This window comes from Microcaecilia unicolor, chromosome 3 (assembly GCF_901765095.1).
Source record: "Microcaecilia unicolor chromosome 3, aMicUni1.1, whole genome shotgun sequence".
Taxonomy (NCBI): domain Eukaryota; kingdom Metazoa; phylum Chordata; class Amphibia; order Gymnophiona; family Siphonopidae; genus Microcaecilia; species Microcaecilia unicolor.
The window spans coordinates 27,366,202-27,390,477 of NC_044033.1; the positions used below are offsets into that span (position 1 = coordinate 27,366,202).

The 24,276-nt window shown below is 44.6% G+C and overlaps 1 protein-coding gene across 1 annotated transcript in view; it reads left to right on the plus strand.

The window, feature by feature from the left end:
- PLEKHH2 (pleckstrin homology, MyTH4 and FERM domain containing H2) overlaps window positions 1-24,276 on the plus strand; it is a 229,114-nt gene that overhangs the window by 49,930 nt on the left and 154,908 nt on the right. The window contains exon 3 of the mRNA XM_030195794.1: window positions 11,369-11,431. Within this exon, the coding sequence (XP_030051654.1) occupies window positions 11,369-11,431 (63 nt within the window). The remainder of the gene's footprint in view (window positions 1-11,368; window positions 11,432-24,276) is intronic.

Genomic DNA, 24,276 nt, shown 5'->3' on the forward strand with positions numbered 1-24,276 from the left:
GTTGCTCATTATAGCCAGTTAAGAGTGAGAGTGTGTGTGTATGTGCTGGTTTTTTTCCTTCCCTCATATGCCCTCCGTTGTTTGTGTGGAGAGCAGAGATCTATATGGTCCTTTTAGCGTTGCTGTTGACGTCGCGTAGCAACTGTGTGCTGCTGGTTTTCATTGTTCTGCAATGTGTCATGTCACGTTCTGTCGCTTAGTAACGGGTTCGCGATGCGATTGGTTGAGTGTCATTGGTCCACCCTCGACGCCATGACGTTTTTATGTGGGGGGCGGGGCCAACACTCATGGGCAAATTCCTGGTTTCACCACCATGCATTTAGAACGTTGGGACTTGTGGAGGCTTCAGAATGTTGGAGGTGCGTTTTATATAGAGAGATTATCTTTGTTGTCTTATACGTTGCATATTTATTTATTTGTATCCCACATTATCCCACCTATTTGCAGGCTCAATGTGGCTTACAGAGTTTTGTTAACATTGTCATTGCAAGGTGACATATACATTTAATGTTGTGTAGCGGTTAAATTAGGGTAGAAGGAGGGGAGTGATTTAGGTAGTTATAGTAGATGAGTTATCTTAATTGAGTGGATTGTCGTGTGGATTATTGTGGCTATTAGTTCTCATTGTGTGCCTTACTGAAGAGATATGTCTTAAGAGATTTGCGGAAGATAGTTGTTTCGCTGATTGTTCTCAGGTCCGTAGGTAGTGCATTCCACACTTGCGTGCCCAGGTACGAGAATGTGGTCGCATGCATCTGCTTGTACTTTACTATCTTATTATTACATTGTTTAAATTGTATTTTACTGAACTGTAGCATGCACTAGGGTATTGTGTAAGCCACATTGAGCCTACACCTAGTGTGTTAAATAAATAAGTGGTGTTTTTGTATGTTGCATTGCAGTAACAGACTGACAACTGGAGAATAAATAGACTGTGATCATTTAAAGGGCTCTGTGCTGAGCTGCTGCCATATAGCAGCCTCTGAGAATATATAGAGGAGCTCTGAGGTGGTGAAAATATTTGTTTTCTGTCTCAGAGGTGAGGATACAGTAGAATAATTGCCAGCGAATGCAGCTGTAGGCTTCATGGAGCAAACACCAGTTGCTCTGTGTGGGTTTGTTGTAACAGAATTTCTGCCTGCCCTTACACAGGCTTTTCATGCTGTCATTCCTATCCATTCAGGGGCAGCTTTTGGAACTGCTCCAATCATTTTATTATCACCTAAACAATAAACATAGTAGATGACGGCAGAAAAAGACCTGCACGGTCCATCCAGTCTGCCCAACAAGATAAACTCATATGTGCTACTTTTTGTGTATACCTTGATTTGTTACCTGTCCTCTTCAGGGCACAGACCGTATAAGTCTGCCCAGCACTATCCCCGCCTCCCAACCACCAGCCCCGCCTCCCCCCACCGGCTCTGGCACAGACCGTGTAAGTCTGCCCAGCACTATCCCCGCTTACCACCACCAGCTCTGGCACAGACCGTATAAGTCTGCCCAGCACTATCCCCACCTCCCAACCACCAGTCCCGCCTCCCACCACCAGCTCTGGCACAGACCGTATAAGTCTGCCCAGCACTATCCCCGCCTCCCACCACCGGCTCTGGCACACACCGTATAAGTCTGCCCAGCACTATCCCCGCCCCACTGGCACAGACCGTATAAGTCTGCCCAGCACTATCCCCGCCTCCCAACCATCCAACTAGGCTTTACTGTTTCCTGGATTGTTTCATTTTATACTTCTGCTAAACAAAATGTTGTGACTGATGTCTAGATCAGTAACAGTTATCTGCTGATCAGTGCAGATCAGCATGCAGAGCACCACTTTTACAGATGAGTATTTCAAGCCCATATCCATCCACTTCAATAGAAATAGAATAAAATAAATAAATTTATACTCTCTAAATATTTACTGGTTGTTGGATCTTGCACATTTTAACAACTGGCAAATTTTCCCCTTTCTTTGTCAGACGGGATCAGTCTAATTTGGATTACACTTTTTCCAAAATGGATGTACGTTTTCCAAGTACTGCCTTTCCGTCCATTACAGAAGGATCTGACTCTGTATCAAAAACTAGATATTAAATTCTGCTGGGTGGAGGGTGGGAGTGGGAGTCCAAGCTGCAGATTAAATATTTGTATGGTAACTGGAAATAGGGAGGCTTGGGACATCCTGAATTGCAGCTATATAATCAAGCTTGTTTATTAAGGCACCCCTATGATTGGATTATGGGAGACACTGCTGATACCCCTTTGAACTATGAGCAAGCCTTGAGGAAACCCTGGTGTTTAAATTATTTATTGCATGCTCCTCAGAGAATCCTACCCACTCATCTAAAGGATACTTCACCCCTTGCCAGACCTTTGGAAAGTCTTGATGCATCGCTGGGATTTCAACCCTGAAATCTCTGAACAATTATCTAGTCTAGGGAATAAAGCCTTTTTACCAGGGATACAAAGTAAGATGCATACTTGATGGCCATCATGAGGAGTGGAGTGGAGGAGTAGTCTAGTGGTTAGTGCAGTGGACTTTGATCCTGGGGAACTGGGTTCGACTCCTACTGCAGCTCCTTGTGACTGTGGGCAAGTCGCTTAACCCTCCATTGCCACTGGTACAAAATAAGTACCTGAATATATGTAAACCGCTTTGAATATAGTTGCAAAAACCTCAGAAAGGCGGTATATCAAGTCCCATTTTCCTTTCCCTATTTGAGATTCTACATGGAATGTTGCTACTATTGGAGATTCTGCATGGAATGTTGTTATTCCACTAGCAACATTCCATGTAGAAGCCTGCCCTTGCAGATCAGCAACACGGCTGCGCAGGCTTCTGTGTACGTGCAGGACGTCAGACTCACAGAAACAGAAGCCTGCGCGGTCGTATTGCTCATCTGCAAGGGCAGGCTTCTACATGGCATGTTGCTAGTGGAGGAGTAGCCTAGTGGTTAGTGCAGCAGACTCTGATTCTGGGGAACTGGGTTGAATTTCCACTGCAGCTCCTTGTGACTCTGGGCAAGTCACTTAACCCTCCATTGCCCCTGGTACAAAATAAGTACCTGAATATATGTAAACCACTTTGAATGTAGTTGCAAAATACCACAGAAAGGCGGTATATCAAGTCCCATTTCTCTTTCCCTTTATATTGTTGGCATGCTTGCTGGATACGGATGGCGCTCTGCAGCATTTTGAGTGCAGGTTTGTATGTTTGGGAAGCTCGCCAGGTGCCCTTGGCCTGGATTGGCCGCATACTACCCCTCTCCTCAAGTCGCTTCACTTGCTCCCTATCCGTTTTCGTATCCTGTTCAAACTTCTACTACTAACCTATAAATGTACTCACTCTGCTGCCCCCCAGTATCTTTCCACACTCGTCCTTCCCTACACCCCTTCCCGTGCACTCCGCTCCATGGATAAATCCTTCTTATCTGTTCCCTTCTCCACTACTGCCAACTCCAGACTTCGCGCCTTCTGTCTCGCTGCACCCTACGCCTGGAATAAACTTCCTGAGCCCCTACGTCTTGCCCCTTCCTTGGCCACCTTTAAATCTAGACTGAAAGCTCACCTCTTTAACATTGCTTTTGACTCGTAACCACTTGTAACCACCTGCCTCCACCTACCCTCCTCCTTCCTGTACACAATAATTGATTTGATTTGCTTACTTTATTTTTTTGTCTATTAGATTGTAAGCTCTTTGAGCAGGGATTGTCTTTCTTCTATGTTTGTGCAGTGCTGCGTACGCCTTGTAGCGCTATAGAAATGCTAAATAGTAGTAGTGAACAGGATGCTGGGCTCGATGGAACCTTGGTCTTTTCCCAGTGTGGCATTACTTATGTACTTATGTTGTGATGATAGGTTCGCATATTGCTAAATGAAGCATTATCTCCCAGATTCTATAGAGTGTAATAAGAGTTGTGCAAATCTGGGTATATTCTGATTTGCACTCGCAACTCAATTGGTTAAGAAATCAATCAACGCTGATAATTGTATGTTATCAAGCAATTGTCGGTACTAATTGGCACTAATTAGCATTTGCGCACACTACTCACTAAGCGTATTCTATAACGTAGTTCATGTTAATTCTACTGTGCGGATCCCAAAGAGGGCGTGGCTGTGGGAGGGCCATGGGAAGATCATGGGCGTTTTTTAAAAAATTTAGGCGCTGTGTTACAGAATAACCCGCTTTGTACCTAAAGTTAGGCCTGGGCATTTACACTAGGTTTTCATTGGCGTAATTTGCTGCATCTACATTCTAGTTGCGTGGACGGGCTTAGGCGTATTCTGTAAACTGCACCTAACTTTAGGCATGGCTTATAGAATACGCCGGAGCATGTTTTCGATCGGCGCTGATTTTACTGGGAGTGGAGAAATAAGCTCCACCCCTTTATGATCTGGGAAGCTCGAGAAGCCTTAGGATTCTCTCTTCCAAGGCCAGCAATGTGTTGTGATGGTATTTAATGGAATGGCACAGGGGTAGGATGATCACAGTGAGTTTTTATTTTTATTTATTTATTTATTGCATTTGTATCCCACATTTTCCCACCTTTTTGCGGGTTCAGTGCGGCTTACAATATGAGATGAATGATGGAAATACAATTGTTACAAATTGGTTACGGATTACGTTTTGCAGAGTTATGCGAGACAAACGAAGTGTCGTTAAGGAAAGTAACAATGGAACACAAACATTGTGGATTGTTGGGGGGGGGGGGGGGGGGGGAGTAAGGGGTAAGGGTTATAAGAATCAAGATTCCTTATCTAATTTGTAGTACCCTTATGTGTTGCTCCCCACATTGGGTTTTGAAGGGAAGGGAGAATGTTTAAGATTTCCCCATATTGTTATAAGAAAATTATGTTTTGCTTGATTGTGTGGAATTTGTATTATCCTTATCGCAATAAAAATAGTTTGAAGTAAAACACACACATGCACACACATTGTTCAATTTAGGCAGCATTTTTGTATCCTGGAAAAAAAAAAAAAGAAAAAGCCCAGCAAAAAACCAGCTGACTATGAAGTCTTTGGAAAAGTGCATGTTTAGCTTGTCTTCGGTTTTGGCACTGGCTTTAAAAGATGTTTTGTTTATTATATGGTGACTTTCTAAACAGGAAACTGCGATTAATTTTTTGGTCCTTTCAGGATTAAGAAAAGTAACTTTCACATGCACAAGGAAAGCTGACTGGTGTTTTGTAGCTCTGAACATTTGCACCTTCAGGGAAAATGTGTGGGCAAATACTCAAAAGTGTAAGTTAATGATTTGGCTAATTTCTCCTGCAGTTTAACCTTAAACATATTGCATTTACATTTAATGACCCCTGGCTGAATTCTAGTTTTGGTCTACAGCAATAGCTTTGGCAGTTGTCCCGGAAGGTTTTACCCTGGAACTCCAAGCAATTAAGATTGCTTTGCAGAGGTTCTAGTTTGTATCTTTCCCATGCATTCCTCATAGAACTTGCTCAATATGACTTTAACTACAACACAGTGAAATCGGTTGAAAGAAAAACAGACAAACTAACAAAGGAGTTGGATAGGTCTGATATCTGAATATTTAGAGGTATAGCTAGTCCGAAAAAAAGGATCTTGCTACTCCTAAATAGACCACTAAAATAGGGAGAGTGAAACAAGATAAGGAGATCAATTGGAAGTGGAGGAGTGGCCTAGTGGTTAGGGTGGTGGACTTTGGTCCTGGGGAACTGAGGAACTGAGTTTGATTCCCACTTCAGGCACAGGCAGCTCCTTGTGACTCTGGGCAAGTCACTTAACCCTCCATTGCCCCATGTAAGCCGCATTGAGCCTGCCATGAGTGGGAAAGCGCAGGGTACAAATGTAACAAAAATAAAATAGATACTATTGGAGATTCTACATGGAATGTTGCTACTATTGGACATTCTGCATGGAATGTTGCTATTCCACTAGCAACATTCCATGTAGAAGCCTGCGCGGCCACATTGGTGATCTGCAAGGGCCGACTTCTACATGGAATGTTGCTAGTGGACTTTGGTCCTGGGGAACTGAGGAACTGAGTTGGATTCCCACTTCAGGCACAGGCAGCTCCTTGTGACTCTGGGCAAGTCACTTAACCCTCCACTGCCCCATGTAAGCCGCATTGAGCCTGCCATGAGTGGGAAAGCACAGGGTACAAATGTAACAAAAATAAAATAGATACTATTGGAGATTCTACATGGAATGTTGCTACTATTGGACATTCTACATGGATTGTTGCTATTCCACTAGCAACATTCCATGTAGAAGGCTGCGCAGGCTTCTGTTTCTGTGAGTCTGACGTCTTGCACGTATGTGCAGGACGTCAGACTCACAGAAGCAGAAGCCTGCGCGGCCACATTGGTGATTTGCAAGGGCCGACTTCTACATGGAATGTTGCTAGTGGACTTTGGTCCTGGGGAACTGAGGAACTGAGTTCAATTCCCACTTCAGGCACAGGCAAGCTCCTTGTGACTCTGGGCAAGTCACTTAACCCTCCATTGCCCCATGTAAGCCGCATTGAGCCTGCCATGAGTGGGAAGTTATATTGTTTTTTGACCCAACAGCTTCCACCCACTGTTTTTGAACCTTCAGCCCAGTATGGCTCCTTCTTATGAAGGGGGTGGGGCTGGCTAACTGAGATACTTCGAAGGTGGGTGTTTTGAATTGAGGGGTCCCGAGTCCCCCAAGAAGGCTGGAGTGACCTTAATCTGACTCCATCTCTAAATAACCCTAGTACTGGGGTAATCAAGGAGTTATGGAGTTCTAAAAGGAATTGCCACTGAGAGAGACGTTAGGTCTAAGGGACCCGCATTAGTCCGCCTCTCAGCACTGGCAAGGAATAGATACCAGCCTTATGACAAACTGGATTTAGGCTACAGGTTATACAATTCAGCGAATGATAGCCTGATACAGCAAAAGCATTTATACTTACAGCCTTTCATCATTAAGTGAAGCCCACAAATCATAATTTGGAATGAGGAGTTTATTTGCCAAGGTACAAGTCAAATCAGTGATTGACAACAGGCAAGTACAATCAATTAATTATAGGAATATAATAAGCTGCAAACAGGTGTTAATTATTTGCTAATCTTTTATAATTTCTTTTACCAATTAGAGGTTTTACAAGGGAAAGCAATTAGGTAATTTGTGAATTCTGCTGGACACATTGGTTTCCCTTGGAGAGAGAGTGGCAACCCTTTTCTCTCTAGCTTAAACCAGGAAATACCCTGATTTTTATAGGTGCCCTCAGGATATGGATAATATGACAGTAGATATACCTGATTGGATCTATGCTAATGTCATGGTTGTCACTGATTGGCTCATGCTAATGAGTAGCTTCTATCTTGCTAACATGGTTTTGTCTCTAGCTCGCTTGACCACAAATCTTAAGCAAGACCCTGCATCCAGCTACACCTGGCATGACTCACTCATTTCTCAACTTGTTTTTCTAACTTACATTAGAGAAAATTCCACTTTGTAACAGATACGGGCTTCCATTTTGTGCCAAAATCCTCCATTTTGTTTCCATATCTATTGACCTAACTTTTAGGCCTCAATCCGGACTACAAACTAGGCCATACTTTTCCAGTAAGCTCCCAGTTATGTCAGCCATCAGATTTCTGACTCAGCCAAGGTCTGTAATGGCCTGAGCTCTATGACTGGGCCCGCCACCATTCCGGTGGGGGGGTCTCTGGCTGTACCATAATTATACATGGGGAAGAAGGGGTATGGAATGGTTTGTGAGGGGGCTGGTGGGTATAACATGGATTTGGGATAAGAAAGGTGTGGGGGAATGAGACAGAGAGTGAGAGAACAAGTCAGGGCAGGGTGTTGGAAAATGAGAGAGAATTTGATAAGTCCCCAGGCAAAAAAATCAGTAACTTGAAGTGCAGCTATCAGGAGTCATTGGCCTGCTGCTGACGGTTTTAGGGGATGTGAAGAGAAGGGCTGCTAGTTTCTGCTGGCACTCTGCAGTGCTGCGTTAATAAAACTGGACCATTAAGCTTTCTATTCCTATATACATGGAATGGGAAAACAATAAATTGCACCCTGAAGAAGTGATAAAGGTGGGTGCAGAGGAGAAGGGGGGAATGTGAGAGGCTCTCAGTGTCTGGTTCTTAAGTCTTTGGGCTGACTCCTAGGCAGTGGCGTACCAAGGGCAAGTGGTGGGGCAGTCTACTCTGGGTGCACTGACTGCCCATCCCCTTCCATCCCCCACAGATTAGGTGCCTCTCTCTTCTGCCCCCTCCCACACATCCATACCTCTCTTAGCTCCCCTATCCCCCAGGTCCTTCAAACTTCAACTCTTCGCAGCAGCAGTAGTGACAACACACTACCTGGCTGGCACTGGAAGCCCCACCCTAGCCATTCACAAACAGGAAGCTACATTAAAAGGGATGGGATATAGCAGAGGGAAGGTTTCTGGTGCTGGCCCAGGCATTGTGTTATCGTTAATACTGCCACAAAGAGCTGAGGTTTGAAGGACCTGGGGGAGGAGGATTAAGGGAGGAAGGGAGAGAGTTGTGTGGACTCGGGGGAGGGGGCAGGAGAGAAGGGAGAGGCACTGCACTGGGGGAGGGGGCAGGAGCGAGAGGAAGTAGTGCTGAACCCACGGGGGGGGGGGGGGGGGGGGGGGGGGGGGAGAGATATACTAGCCTCACAGTTGAAGCCAGAGTGCAATTCGTATTTTTTTGTTTTCTTTATAAAATTTTGTTTGGCCTAGTACTAACATGTATGTATGATCATTTTCTGTTACTGAACACATCCTTGTCACTCATCACTTTAAAACTTCTAATTTTTTTGGCTTTTCTTTTATAAAGGGTAGAAAAAGATTAAGGATAGTTAATTCCTTTCTGTCCTATCAGGCAACTAAGCACGGGATAGAATTTAGTAAAATAGTTTGTTCTCATAATTATTTGGATTTTAGGAAACAGTTAAAGGCTTCATTATTTCATAAATTTGTTTGACTTCTGTAATTCCCAGATACTGTCTGATCCTGCCATTGTTGTACTCGGTTTAGAACTAATCAGGCATGAGCAGATTATAAATCCTAATCTAATGTAGTGAGAGGGAGGGAAGGAAGGTGAAAGAGAGGTGCTGGACCCAGGCAAGGAGGCAGAAGAATCCTGGACCTATAGTGGGGAGGGGGACAGAGATGCTAGACGCTTGGGGGTAGGGGAGAGGGACAGAAGAGATGCCAGAGGGGGGATATGCCAGATCATGGGGAGGGGAGGATAGTAGGAAAGAGACATGCTGGACTGCAGGGAATGGAAGGAAGACATGGGAAGAGATGCTGTACTTGGAGAGGGAAGGGGACAGGGAGGTGTTGGTGTGGAGGGAGGAAGGGGAAAGAAATTGGACCCACAGAGGGAGGGAAAGATGCAGGATTGGGGAGAGGTAGAGAGGAGCGAGAGATGCTGGACCACACAGGGTTGGATCCAGCTAGGAAATATCCTGGACCGTGTTGGTAGGGACAGGGGAGAAGCTGTACACAGGGAGGGATAGGGACACACAGAAGGGAGATGCTGGGTATGGGGAAGAACATAGGTATAGGAACAGAGAGGGTCAGTACTGGACAGGGAGAGGGTAGGAGACAGAGGAACAATGCTGGACACATGGGGGGGGGGGTTATGGACTCAGAGGGACAGGGACACAGAGGTGATGCAGGACACAGAGTGGGAGGGTAGGGACATAAAGGGGTGATGTTGACATGGGAGGATAGGCAAGCAAAGATGATAGTGGTCGGGGGGGTAGGGACACAGGGGGGTGGTGCTGGATATTGGGGAGGATAGGAATGCAGAGAGACACAATCGGAGGGATAGGGACACAAATCAGAAGATTCTGGACTGGGGAAGATAAGGACACAGAAGGGAGATGCTGAACATAGTGGGAGTTTAGTGGCACAGAAGGAAGATGGATGATGCACATGGAGAGAGAAGAAATGTCAGTGGACAGGAGACATTGGAAAGAGTTGAGCAGAAACAGACCAATATGATTAAAATAAATGATCAGACAACAAAGGTAGAAGAATAATTTTCTATTTAATGATTAGAATATGTCAGTTTTCGGAATGTACATCTATCAGAGCTGGTGTTGGACATGGCTGGGGTCCAAGTCGGGAATTTGGAGAGGGGAACCCCAAAGCCCACTACCAAGCTTGCTTTCAGTTTCAGGCAGGCTTGGTGCCCTCTTTGGCTGGAGGGTCAAGGGCAGTTGGCCTGGTTGGACTGCCCCCTTCCCCTAACACCATCCCTGATGTCTGCTATCTTTGTACAGCACAGGGAGAAATGCATCTCTTTCTGTTTCTCTGGTGTTGTGCTACACAAAGCTGACTTCTTGAGGTTTCAGTTTAATTTCTGTCTACATGTTTTTATTTCTAGTCTGTGGTCAGTTATTCTTTATTTAGCATCTGTGTTCTGTTTGTGTAACTGGGACCAGGTATTCTGTTACCATGAATTTTCTATTTAGTTATCTGAAGTAATTTGGCTTGTTCGGTTTTCTTGATAGATGTATTGGTTCTGTATGAGTTGGGGACTGTTTGGCATATTTACCGAATCTCCTGTTGTAAATGTCACTGCATTCCACTGGCTTTTTATCACCACCATGCAGGGGCATAGCCAGACTTCGGCGGGAGGGGGGTCCAGAGCCCGAGGTGAGGGGGCACATTTTAGCCCCCCCCCGGTCCCACCGCCATTGCTGACCCCCCCGCTGCCCCCGCCGCCACCACCAATAACTTTGACCCCCTCCCTCCCGCCGCAAACCTTCTCCTGCCGCCGCCTACTTTTGCTGGCGGGGTCCCCATCCCCCGCCAGTCGAGGTCCTCTTCTTCCCACCCAAGGCTTCATTCTGACTGTTTCTGACGTCCTGCAAGTACAACGTGCAGGACGTGAGAAACAGTCAGAACGAAGCCTTGCGCGGGAAGAGGAGGACCTTGGCTGGCGGGGGTTGGGGTCCCCCGCCAGCAAAGGTAGACGACGGTGGGTTGGCGGTGGGAGGGGGGTCGAGAGGGTCATCTGTAGGGGATCCAGGGCCAAATCTACGGGGGCCCAGGCCCCCGTGCCCCCACGTGGCTAAGCCACTGTCACCATGTGCCAGCAATTCTAAACAGTATCAGAAAAAAATACTCCACCCCCCCCCCCCCCCCCAAAAAAAATAATTTTGTTGGTCTAGCGGTCTGCCTTTCTCTTCTGGACATTATTATTCAATTTTGTCATATAGAGGAGAGCTTTGTTAAATAATGATCCACCCCAGGTGTCAAATAGGCTACGTATGACATTTTTCCTAGGCTCAAAGAAAAATTGTCAAGGCTGTTAATAAAAGGCAGATTTAATTTGGTAGAAATGAAAATACATGGGAAATAATCTGCGGAATTTCCTTTATGTTTTTGCTTAGATGCAGCAGCTGGAGAGACAAGTTCTTGAAGCTAACCGGCGTGCAGATAAAGCACATCAGCAGGTAAACGCAACCTTCAGTGGCAATTTTACTTGCTAGCTTTCGTGCATAGCGGCAGGCTGATGCATTGAATTTGATAAAGAAAAGAGACTGTTGAGCTTAAAATAGATGTTGAGAGTGCCAGTACTAGCCTATAGCACAGTGCTTGAAAGGGTTACACAACGTGCGAGGTCAGGAATGAAGAAGTTAGGAGAAGGCTGTAGGTGGCTGAGATCGCAGAAAAGAGGAGGAAAAGAAAGGTTGTGTAGCTTGAATGTTTGGAAAGAAGACGAGAGGGAACTAGAAAGGGAGAAGACCTAGAGGAAAGCCTTGAATCAATAGCATGGGAGAGTGGTGAAGGGGAACATTGTATACTTTTGGTCTGTTGACACCTATATGTCATTATTTTAAACACTGGCTGCAGCATTTAAATAATCGACATATATTCAGGGCTATTTTTGGCAATAAGGATAGCAGCCATATTCAGTGGCTGTTCATATATTAAAGTAGTTCCCTATGAGGAAAGGCTAAAGCATGTAGGGCTCTTCAGCTTGGAAAAAAGATGGCTGAGGGGAGATATGATAGAGGTCTATAAAACACTGAGTGGAGTGGAATGGGCGGACGTGAATCACTTCTTTACTCTTTCCAAAAATACTAGGGCTAGGGGGCATGCAATGAAGCTACAATGTAGTAAATTTAAAACAAATTAGAGAAAATGTCTTCATTCAATGTGTAATTAAATTGTGGAATTCGTTGCCAGAGAATGTGGTAAAAGCAGCTTAGGAGTTTTAAAAAGTTTGGATAACTTCCTAAAGGAAAAGTCCATAAGCCATTATTAAGATGGACTTGGGGAAAATCCACTGTTTATTTCTAGGCTAAGCAGCCAGAGTGATTAGAAGGAATTTTCAGTGACACTGTTCATAGAATATAGAGGACATATCCATATAGTGGCAGTCACTGTACGAATAAGTCCTTTTGAATATCTGGGCCATAATTTAATTTAAAAACACTTACGTGCTGCCCTAGAGAGTACAGAGCAGAATATGTGGAGGGGCATTTTCAAAAGGACGCCCAAGTCAGAATAGAGATGTCCAAGGTTCTCCTCTGTCCCCCATCCTGTTCAATATCATGATGATCCCCCTAGGTAATCTACTAGAAATAAATGGTCTTTTCATCATACATTTATGCCAGTGATGTCACCATTTATATCCCATTCTCTAAAGAATTATATGAAATGACGAACTCGATCAAATTAGGCATCAAATTAATGGAATCTTGGGCATCTAATTTTAAATTAAAACTCAAGTAAGTTTCAAATAGTAACTACCCCTCACCACCCTATAAATCTTAAAAGTTTTACATTAGAGAACATCACTTATCTGCTTGACTCACCAATGAAAATATTATGAATCATGATTGATCAGTTCCTTACCCTAGAAATTCAACGTTCTAAGGTGGTCTCAAGTGTCTTTAATTCACTTTGGAAACTAAAGAGATTAAGACCTTTTTTCACTAAATCAGTCTTTCGTACTTTGGTTCAATCCCTAATGCTAACAAAATTCGACTACTGCAACTCCATTTATGCAGGAATTAAAGGCGGCCTTATCAAAAAATTACAAAGTGCTCAAAATACCGCTGCACACCTCATATATAGATCACCTCGCTTCGCCAAAGCAACTCCTCTTCTATATAGCCTACGTTGGTTGCCAATAAAAGATAGAATATCAACCGTAGTCTACTGCAAGGATGGGCAACCTTTGTACATGAAGGGCTACATGAACATGAGTACTATCTGTAGGGGGCTGCTTACATAAAATTTCCTCCGTCTACATAAAATGCCCTCGCATACATAAAATTGTCTCGCTCCCCAGATAAAATCCCCCCCTACACACACACACGCACATACATTTTTCTCGATTCCCAGATAAAATTCCCCTCCCAAGATAAAATTATCTCTCTCCACATAAAAACACACACAAAATCCTTCCACATAAAATTCTTCCACTCACATATGATCTTCTTCATTTTTATTTTCCTCTGTCTTCTTTCCCCACCCCCCCATGGTCTTCAGAATTTCTCTCAGTGAAATGGAGTAGTACAGTGGCGTATCTATGGATGGGCTTAGGTAGGCACATGTTGCAGCCTTGCAGGCTTTCCTCTATTGCATCCCACCCTTGATGATGTAATTTCCTGTTTCTTCACTGGCAGGGACACAGTACAGGGAAGCCTGCAGGACCAGTGCAGGTTGCCTATTGGAATTGCCACCAGCGATGGCCCTGAGGTAGGCTAGGGGGGCAGGGGGTTCAAACAGAGATGGGCATATGTGGGTGGAGTGGGGGTAGATGCTGGTCTGGGCAGAGGAGAGGAAGAAAGATGAAGACGTGAGTAGGGGCAGAGGAGATGGGAAGGGAAGAGAGAGGAAGAGATGGATGCAGGGGTGGAAGGGAAGGTTAAAAAAGAATATATGCATTTACCAGGGTGGGGGGTGGGAAGGACCCACCCAGGTTAACTCTGGCCCCATCCAAAATAACAGGTCTGTTTATGCCCCTGGAGTAGTACCCTAATGGTTAGTGCAGAGGCCTGAGAACCAGGGGAACTGGGTTCAAGTCCCAGTGTGGCTCCTTGTGACACTGAAGAACGCCAAACACAGAAGAAAGCAGACCTCCGCAATGGAAAATCCAAGAGAAGGGCCCAGTGTCACCTTCGCTTTGTCCTTGTGACACTGGGCAAGTCACCATTGCCCCAGGTACAAAATAAGTACCTGTATATAATTTATGTAAACGGCTTTGATTGTAACTGCATAAAGGTGATCTATCAAATCACATCCCCTTTCCTTTTCTTCCAGTCCTCTTTTCTCCACCTGCTCCTCAATCCATGTACCGTAGTAATTTTCCTTTCTCTTCCCAGCTCCCAAATTCCATGTGCCTCAGTTCCCCTCTCTATTTCCATTTATCGGTTCTTATATCCCACATTATCTGAACTAGTTTGGTTCTATGTGGCTCACAAATTTTTACATAACGCTATATAGAATCCTGTGGGGCGAGGTGTAACGTGAAGGTTACTTTATATGAGTTGGCTGTAACATAAGAGAAATGTTTTTGATACAAAATCAATCAGATTTTAAGATGTGGTTGGTTAGGGATTTGGTATGCTCATGTGATTCTAGATTGAATGATTCTTCTGCTAGAAATATGAATAGGTAAGATTTAAGCATTTTCTAGAACAGTAGGTAGTCAGTTATCCTCTTTACTTCTGTAGGCATTGAGTTCCATAGCTTAGTTGCGAGGTAGGAACTCCCCATGTGGCGTTTCTTAGTGGAAGCGTAATCTGGAGACATACTTTGCAGCATTTTGGAGACAAAGGCTTTGAAGTAAACCCTGGCCTTCACAGGGATCCAGTATAAGGCTTTCAGTAGAAGGGTGCTGTTTGGTAGCGTATGGCTTTAAAAATGGGGTGTGCTGCTGTGTTTTGAGCTGTCTGTCTTGAAATTTAGTTATTTACAACTTGCATATAGACCATTGCAATAGTAAATTCTCTACCTCTGTGGATAGCACTCTCACCCTCCCTGTCTCATCAGCTTGTAACCTTGGGTCATCTTCTCGCTCTCGCTCTCTCTCTTTCTCTTTGCACATATCCGACGGACTACGAAAAGCTGTCGTCTCTTTCTCTGTAATATCGCCAAAATTTGTTCCCTTCCTTTCTGAGCACACTACCAAAACCCTTTTCCACACTCTAATCTAATCACCTTCACTTAGACTATTACAACTTGCTTTACAGGTTTTCCTCTAAGCCATCTCTCTCCCCTTCAATCTGTTCAAAATTCGTCTGCACAACTTACGTTCCACCAGTGTTGCTACACTCATATTAGCCCTCTCCTCAAGCCACTTCATTGGCTCCCTATCTGTTTCTGCATACAGTTCAAATTCCTCTTATTGACTTACAAGTGCATTCACTCTGCAGCTCCTCAGTGCCTCTCCAATCTTATCTATCCCTATACTCCTCTCCGGAAACTCTCTTCATTGGGTAAATCTCTTATCTGTACCCTTCTCCTCCACTGCCAACTCCAGGCACCATTCCTTTTATCTTGCTGCACCATACACCTGAAATAGACTTCCTGATTCCTTAAGCTCTGTTTCTGGCCATGTTCAAATCTAGGCTAAAAGCCCTTTTTTTTTTTTCAATCCGCTTTTAACTCCTAACTCCTATTCCCTTGTTCAGTACTCTTTTCTGTTTTATCATTCCCACCTTAAGTAATTCCATTATCCTTTATTTGTCATGTTTGTCCTGATTAGATTGTAAGCTCTGTCGAGCAGGAACTGTTTCTTCATGTTCAAGTGTACAGTGATGTGTATGTCTGGTAGCACTATAGAAATGATAAGTAGTTGTAGTAGTAAATTTGGGACAGTATTGGTGTCTGAACCAAAAGATGAAATGTCGTGACTGAGAAAAGGCCTCTTATTCTTCTCAGTTTCCATAGAGTTCTGAATACTTTTGTGGTGACCTCTGATGGTTGCTCATCAAATGTCAGATTTTGATCTATTATGACTTCTAATACTTTTTAGTTTCCAATAGATAGCTGGTTTGATCTGTAGTGAAATTGTTGTACGACACTGGGCAATGTAGACTTGTTATTACTAGGAATTTAGTCTTCTCTGGAATTTAGTCTTCTCTTTATGAAATTTCATTCTGAAGGTTGAGGCCCATGTCTCCATTATGCCTAACCCTGACTGGATCATACTTTTGTATCATTAATGTCCCCTGAGAAGGGTATATACATCATCTGCATATAAGTACAACCTTAGGTGTCTCACTTCCAATTTCCTTCCCATCAAGATATTGAAAAGGATTGGTGATAGTGCGGATCCTTGGGGTACCCTACACTTCGGTGTTCAAGGAGAAGAGATGATGTTTTAATAATTTAACTTGATATGATATTGATCTGATGAAACTATTAAACCATCTTAATACAGCTCCACCTAGTCCAACACTGTCCAGTTGATAGATTAATATATCATGGCCCACCATATGAAATGCAATAGACATATCAAACCGTAGTATTAAGACTTGCCTTCCTGTGCTTACTTCTCTTCTGACTTCACTCACAAAGGATATTAACACTGATTTAGTACTGTATTGCAGTCTACAACCTGACTGCGATTGATGAAGGACTGAGTGACGTGATAGAGTCCATTAGTTGTTGTGAGTCTATCCCTTCTATAACATTAACTAATAGTGGGATGGAGGCCACCAGGTCTACAGTTTGTTATATCATTTTTCTTGACCATGATGTTCTTGAGAATTGCGATTAGTATTATACTGCCTTTATCTCCTGGGAAATGTCCCTCACGCAGTAGGAGAGATATATGATTATTTAGTAGTTCGATAAATCAGTTAGGTGCTTCTCTCATAATGGAGTTGGGACATTCATCCAGCATACAGTGAGATTTCGTATAATTTTTTGAAAGAGTATGGATTCCTAAGATGGATGGAGTATTGAATGAATTCCATAGTCTATTGGCACGCAGGGGCTCACTGTAGTTCTCTGTGTCCTCCAAATAATTCTCAATACATTGCCTTGATTTGGGTAGTCCTGCTGTGATGTTAATTACTTTTTGTTCAGAGTATATGGCCAAATCTGTCTAAGTGGGTGGCTCTTCATTAGTAGTTGCCACAGATTGGATGTCAAGTAAATTATTTAACTAGTCCATATAGTTTTTTTTTAATTAAGGTGGTTTGACCTTATATATGCTTTGTAGAATTTTTTTTTTGTTACATTTGTACCCTGTGCTTTCCCACTCATGGCAGGCTCAATGCGGCTTACATGGGGAAATGGAGGGTTAAGTGACTTGCCCAGAGTCACAAGGAGCTGCCTGTGCCTGAAGTGGGAATCAAACTCAGTTCCTCAGGACCAGAGTCCACCACCCTAACCACTAGGCCACTCCTCCACTCTTTGCCTGCTGTATGATGTTTTTATAGGCCCTCACTGCTTTTTTCCACGGTGTCGTTTCTGCCTTGCCATTCTTACTCCTCTTTCTCTCTAGTTTCCTACATAGCTTTTTGGCTTTGAGTACTTCTTGATTAAACTAGGGAGGTGACCTTTTTCTGTGTTTTATTTTTAAGCCTCTTTGGTGCTGTGTTGTCTAATGTAGTCTTGCTTTTTGAATCCCACTGCTTCATTAAGTCTGTTGAGTCTGGTATTAATTCTGTTGTTGAGACTGTTTGGTCTGTTAAGATCTTATCCCAAAAATCTGCCACGTCTACCTTGCCTCTGGTAAGGATCACAGGGGGTGTTTCATGTATTATCTTATTTACTCTCACTTCTTTCCACTTAAGTGTAAATGTCAGTGTGCTGTGGTCTGACCGGGGATCAGGTGACCAACTGCTTTCAGATATTAGAAAGTACCTAGGGTTTATTAGTCTGTAGGCAGATAGGTCAAGGAGATGACCCTTATAATGGGAAGAATTTGCAACAGGCCTCATGAAGTCCCAGGATGCCATGAAGTCGTGTGAATACTGATGATCTTAGTTGTCCAAGTGGATATTGATGTCACCTACTATTATCACATTGGAGTGCGATGTGCATATTTGGAGATAAAATCCATGAAGTCATCCCTGGCTCTGAGCCAGTTTCCAGGCGAATCATGTGCATTAGAGTTGTCCCTGAAGAGTTGCATCGGTGATGGTGCATGCCAGAATTTCTAATGAGGATGATATGTGTTCTGATGTCAATTACAGGTTAAGGAAGGATCTATATAGTACCGCTGTACTTCCCCCTTTCTTTTTTCTTCGTATCAGGTGATGCATTTTGTAACCTGGTGGGCACAAATCTTTTATTACAGGGTAATCTTTGATGTGTAGCCAAATCTCAGTGATGATAAGTATCCCCAATTTCTCTTCTACCTAATCCTTTATCTGCTCTGACTTGTTGATGACCAATCAGGCGTTTATATAACCTGTTGGTGTCAGTACATAAGAATTGACTTCATCATCTTTGCATTTGATTCTTATGAGCTGCCGCTTAACATTACCATGTCTGTTGTTCTCCCATTTAGGGTTCCTTTTTTTGTCTGAAGGGTTAGCATTTCTGACAAGAGGGATATCGGGTGGGGGGGGGGGGGTGGAGATTCTCATTTTCTTTCCATTGGAGTCCTTGTCTTGTCAGTCGATGCCCAGAAGATAGTAGGACTGGTATCTTGAAATATGGCCCTTAGGTCCAGACTTGAACATTTAATATCCAAGTTAGTAGTAGTAGTTAAGCCAGATGCCTCTGTGGTATGGCCATGTTTTTGTACAGATTCAGTCATTTACACTAGACTGAAATGGTTCCTTGTGGACAAAAGCTTGCATTTATTCCTGATTTCTTTTTGTTTCCAAAGTTGTGCATAAAGGGCACACAAAGAGGCAGAGTGTGCCCCTTTGGCACAGAGCCTGACACATGATGCCTGAGGAGCTAGTGCCACTTGTGCAGAGGCATGTGACATTCCAGCTTATAATCGAAAGAGAAAAACGCCTATATTGCGACCCAAATCGGGAGGTGGGCGGCCAAATCGGTATAATCGAAAGCCGATTTTGGGCGTTTCCAACTGCAATCCGTCACGGAAACGGGTAAAGTTGATGGGGGCGTGTTGGAGGCGTGGTGAAGGTGGAACTGGGGCGTGGTTATCGGCCGAGGAGAGATGGGCGTCTTTAGCTGATAATCGAAAAAAAAAAGGCATTTTTACTGTGATTTTGGGTCACTATTTTTGGACCCTTTTTTTCACGAACAGGTCCCAAAGAAGTGCCCCAACTGACCAGATGACCACTGGAGGGAATCGGGGATCACCTCCCCGGACTCCCCCAGTGGTCACTAACCCCTTCCCACCAAAAAAAACCCACTTTACAAACTTTTTTTTCAGCCTCTATGCCAGCCTCAAATGCCGTACCCACCTCTATGACAGCAGAATGTGTTTTATCCTGTGACAGCCTTTCCCTGGTTCTGATGTGGCTCTCGGGTGAGTGTGACACCTTTTCTGTTATGCGCACTGCAGAGTCACATCAGCAATGCATTGTGGTGGGTGTAGGGTATTGGGCTCCGTGATTCCACTAGCTTGTGGCAAATGCACACGATGTTGGTAGTTGGTAGGCTCTACTCCCATGGTGCATTTCCCCCTGCTTACTGGGTCAGAGTGTGCCCTGTTTTGTTTCCGGTAGTCCATGAGGTAGTAGCCATTTTTGTAAGCCAGTTTTAGATCCCTTTCACGTGTTAGCCACGCTACAGAACTTAGTTCTTCCCTTGAATGTGGCTGAAAGAGGGCATTGTACACCATTCTGCCAGCTCTGACCTACTGCTCATCTCAGTACCAGGGAGACTCGTTGCCAGTGGGGCACAACCTCTGATCTGCAGTTAACTGTGAGTAAGCGTACTTATTCCAATAAATGTTTTCGGAGAGATTAGTCTTCAGGTGTCAACTGGTGTGCCAATGTTATATAGCAGCAACCAGTCCTAGAGGCCTGCGTGTATGCAGGTCCCTGGAGCACTTTTAGTGGGTACCGCAGTGCACTTCAGCCAGGCGGACCCAGGCCCATCTCCCCCCTACCTGTAACACTTGTGCTGGTAAATGGGAGGCCTGCAAAACCCACTGTACCCACATGTAGGTGCCCCCTTCACCCCTAAGAGCTATGGTAGTGTTGTACATTTGTGGGTAGTGGGTTTTGGGGGAGGGGGGTTGGGTGCTCAGCACCCGTGGTAAGGGAGCTATGCATGTGGGAGCGTTGTCTGAAGTCCACCGCACTGACCTCTAGGGTGCCCAGTTGGTGTCCTGGCATGTCAGGGGGGCGAGTGTACTACAAATTGTGGCCCCTCACACGACCAAATGGCTCGGATTAGGACGTTTTTGAGCTGGGCGTTTTTAGTTTCCATTATCGCTAAAAAAAACAAACGCCCAGCTGAAAAACGTCCATTTTTTCGAAAATACGGTCTGTCCCGCCTCTTCACGCACCCGTTTTCGGACATAGATGCCCATGGAGATAGGCGTTTGTGTTCGATTATGCCCCTCGTTATCTATTTGCTATGGCTCCTTCCACAAACCTAGTCAGATTCTCTATAGCGATTCCAAAATTAAAGTGTCCCAACGATGGAGCACCGCGCTCAGTGGTTCAAGACCGTGTTTGGGTTTGCTGGAAGCCTGTGGGTAATGTTGGATGAGATGCCTCAGGAGCTAGCACCGCTTAAGCAGAGGTGTGTGATGTCATCTGTTTGCGACGGCTCCTCCCACAGCCTGAGTCATCTTCTCTGTAACGGTTCCAAAATTAGTGTCATATGTACATAAGTATTGCCATACTGGGACAGACCAAAGGTCCATCAAGCCCAGCATCCTTTTTCCAACAGTGGCCAATCCAGGTCACAAATACCTGTACCAAGGATGGAGTACCGCTCTCGGTGGTGCAGAACCTTGTTTGGGTTTGCTGGAAGCCTGTGGGTAATGGTGGATGAGACGCCTCTCCCTGATCCCAATTTCACCCCTTGTCTCTTTCTCTCACTCACTGCAAGCAGATCTCCCCTTTCTCTTTTGGTCCCACAAGACCGAAGAAAAGTACATGCCCGTTTCAGTGCTGACAATGAACTTTGGCATGGAGGAGCCTTGGTGCCACATGCACAAAGGCCCTGCTTGTCCCGCCCCCTCTGACACATTCTATGCATGTACGTAATATGTCAGAGGGGGCATGTGGTTCCAAGTCTCCTCATTGCTGAAGTTCATCATTAGCACTGAGTTGAGCAGGTACGTTTCTTCAGCCCCTTGGGACTGGAAGAAAGAGGGGAGATCTGCTTACAGGTTGCCCACCTCTGGTCTAGTGCAAAAGTACATAATATGCATGTTGTTAACTTGTGTAGTAAATTTCATTTTGCATTGCTGCATCCAGAAACATTGCACATCACAGCAAAGCTAAGATAGCATGCCATAAGTTAGACCCTCGGTCTTTTCAAAAGTGCCAATGCCTGAAACAGAAACAGAAAAAATGAAGGCAGATAAAGGCCACATCTATACCATCCACTATCCCTTCCTTTCTCATAGAGATCCTATCTACTTGTCCCAAGTTTTCTTGAATTCTTCAGATACAGTCTTCATCTCTAGCACCTCCATTGGGAGGCCATTCCATGAATTTGCCACCCTTTTCATGAATAGTATTTCCTTAGGTTACTCCTGAGTCTGTCCCCTTTCAGAAATGCCAATGGTGACCTACCCCAAAACTAGAGATTTACCACCGCTGTGCTGGAGATTAAAGGCCAACGAGTGAGGTTATTCTCGCGGGTCTCAACCATGTCTAAAACCAGTTCTGGCAAAAGCACATTCCAAAAACTGACATATTCTATTAATAGAAAATAAAATTAGTTTTTCTACCTTTGTCATGTGGTCATTATTTTTTTAATGGTGTTGGTCCCAGTCTCTGGTTTCTGCTTTCCTCTGTCTTCTGTTATCTTGCCAGTCTCCTTGTCCATTTGGCGCTTCTTTTCTCTCCATATTCACCATCCATCTTCTCTCTGCATCCTTATCTATCCTACCCAGCATCACCCCTCTGTCCTTGCCCCTGTCTTCCTACCATGTTGTTCATCTCCCATCTCTGTGTCCCTGTTCTTGCCCTATCCAACATAACTCTTCTGTGCCCTGTGTGCCCCACTCCCTCAACGTGCCAGCATTTATTTATTTATTTTATTGCATTTGTATCCCACATTTTCCCACCTATTTGCGGGCTCAGTGTGGCTTACAATACATTGTGAATGATGGAAATACAATGTGTTACAGTACGATTATGGGTTACATTATGAGGAGTTATGGGAAGACAAAGTCAAGTCAAAACATCATTTGGAGCGTAGAAACAATGAAATGTTACAATGGGGAAAAGATAGGGCGATAGAACAATAGCACGAAAACCTTATAGTATAACAATTTTATATGTGGGTGGAGTATTAATTGTGGAGAAAATACGGGGTAAGAGAATTCAGAAGAGGGTGTATTGATGCATTTCTGTTAGTGTGTGTGGACTTCATGTGTTTTGATCCTTGCAGTAAATTTTCTCAAAGAGATAAGTCTTCAATCGTTTGCGGAAGTCGGTTAATTCGTAGATCTTTTTCAGGTTGCGTGGTAGTGTGTTCCAGAGTTGCGTGCTCATATAAGAGAAGGTTGATGCATGCAGTACTTTGTATTTTATGCCTTTGCAGTTAGGGAAGTGGAGATTGAGGAAAGTTCGGGATGATCTTTTAGCGTTTCTGGGTGGCAGGTCTATTAAATCAGACATGTATGCCGGGGCTTCATCGTGGATGATTTTGTGGACTAAGGTGCATACTTTAAAGGTGATACGTTCCTTAAGTGGGAGCCAGTGCAGTTTCTCACGTAAGGGTTTTGCACTTTCGTATTTTGGCATCTCTCCATCTCTCTTCCTTCCTTCCTGTCTTCCCACTTCCAAGCCAGCATCTCTCCCTTTCTTTTTCCTCCTTCAAACTCACCCCCCTCTCCCAGGGGTCCAGCAAGTGCTCCTGTTCTGTTTCCACTTTGCAGGTCTAACACCTCTCCTTCTTTCCCTGCAGATCCTGGTGTCTCTTCCTCTCCCCCCCCCCCCCCCCCACCACCTTGGCATCTCCTCTTCTCCCCCCCCCCCAACTCGCTTTCTCTTTTCTTCCATCCACATGCAGCGTTTCCCCCTCCCTTCCCTTCCAACCAATTGCAGCTTTTCCACCCCTTCCTTTCAAGTGCAGCATTCTATCCCCCTTCCTCCTGCGTGTCTGGTATCTTCTCTTCCCTCTGCCTGTCCCCCCTTGCACAGACCCTACAAACTTGCAGGTTCACTGACATTGCATATATCATGCTCTCTTTGGTTGCTCTGACGCATTTTTATGTCTACAGAGTCCTGCCTATGCATCAACAGGAAGTTGCTATAGAGGGAAGGGACCCCAGGGCTGGCCACAGAGTGCTTGATGCAAGAGTGCCGGCAAACATGCAAGTTTGTAGGCCCCTTGTGGCAGGAGTGAGGAAGAACAGAGGAAAGGGAAGGGGAGATACTGGACCTGCCAGAGGACATGGGAGAAGGGAAGGAGAGGACTGGTGAGGCAATACTAGACTCGCATGGGTGACTGCCGGGGAGTAGGGAGAAAGCCAGTGCATGAGATTGGACTCCCCAAGCGTGCGTGCTGGAAAAGGAGCCCGATTGCATGTGACTTGGAATGTTTGCCCTTTCACCTCCATCCTATGTCCCCTTATTCCAGAGGTTCCTTTCAACTGAAAGAGACATCTGCTGTGCATTTATGCCACAGAGGTTTTTAAATGGCTCTATCATAGTTCCTCTCTCCTACCTTTTTTCCAAAGTCTAAGTATTGATGTCTTTAAACTTGTCATCGTAAACTTTGTGCTGAACACCAGTGACCATTTTAGTAGCCACCCTCGAGACTGACTCCATCCTGTTTATATCTTTTTGAAGGTGCAGTCTCTAGCTTAGTAACATACATAGTAACATAGTAGATGATGGCAGAAAAAGACCTGCACGGTCCATCTAGTCTGCCCACAATAAACTCATATGTGTATACCTTACCTTGATTTGTACCTGTCTTTTTCAGGGCACAGACCGTATAAGTCTGCCCTCCCCCATCCTAGCCTCTCAACCACCAACCCCTCTTCCCCCCGACAGTACTCTAAATGAGGTCTTAGTAGAGACTTATACAGAGGTATTGTTACCTTCCTTTTCCTGCTGGCCATTCCTCTTCCTATGTAACCAAGTATCCTGGCTTTTGCTGTCGCCACCTTAAGATCATCGCATATGATCACCCCCATGTCTTACTCCTCTTTCATGTGCAGAAGTACTTACTGTACCGAACCCTCGGGTTTTTGTAGTCCAAATGG